The 700-nt window shown below is 62.1% G+C and overlaps 1 protein-coding gene across 1 annotated transcript in view; it reads right to left on the minus strand.

The window, feature by feature from the left end:
* Positions 1–145: 145 nt before the first annotated feature.
* The window catches only part of LOC104495986 (atrial natriuretic peptide receptor 2-like), a gene marked incomplete at both ends in the record, with an annotated part of 4,318 nt that continues 3,763 nt past the window's right edge, over positions 146–700 (minus strand). The window contains 3 exons of the mRNA XM_010139041.1: positions 146–237; positions 333–431; positions 522–696. Of these exons, the coding sequence (XP_010137343.1) occupies positions 146–237; positions 333–431; positions 522–696 (366 nt within the window). The remainder of the gene's footprint in view (positions 238–332; positions 432–521; positions 697–700) is intronic.

Raw genomic sequence — 700 nt, forward strand, 5'->3', positions numbered from 1 at the left:
CCCACCCCTCGAACTGCTCCTTGGGTGCCATCTCCAGGACCCAGGAAGACGAGGGGACAAGGGGTCCCAGCCCCAATCCACCCACCCACTGCATGCCCCTGCAGCATGAAAGGCTGGCACCCCACCAGGATCCCCACACCCTCACCTTCATCTCCACATCCCCACGCAGCTCCAGCTCAAAGCAGCCAAATTCATCCAGAACTTCCTTGGTGGTGGATGAGACATGGATCTTCAGGGCTGCATGGGACAGTGGGGCAAAAGGGACATGGCTGGGTCTGGGAGCAGGGCACAACCCATGGTAGCAGATCCTAGCTGCCAGCCCCATGGCTCACCCTGGCCGTTGGACTCCATGCGGGATGCGGTGTTCACCGTGTCCCCAAACAGGCAGTACCGTGGCATCTTCAGCCCCACGACTCCGGCGCACACAGGACCTGTGGGCACAGAGATGCCCAAGGCTGCTGCAGAGCAGGCGGACAGGCGAGCATCACCCAGCTGCAGTGCCAGCCGGTGCAGGGACTCACCAGTGTGTATGCCAATGCGCAGGCAGAGCTGATCATTGGGCCGGTGCCGGATCTTGAAGGTTTTGACAGCCTCAAGCAGGGCCAAGGCCATGCGGACAATCTCACGGGCATGCAGCTTCCCGTTGCGCACCGGCAGCCCCGACACCACCATGTAGGCATCCCCAATGGTTTCCCCCTGC

Source organism: Buceros rhinoceros, unplaced genomic scaffold (assembly GCF_000710305.1).
Source record: "Buceros rhinoceros silvestris isolate BGI_N320 unplaced genomic scaffold, ASM71030v1 scaffold26756, whole genome shotgun sequence".
Taxonomy (NCBI): domain Eukaryota; kingdom Metazoa; phylum Chordata; class Aves; order Bucerotiformes; family Bucerotidae; genus Buceros; species Buceros rhinoceros.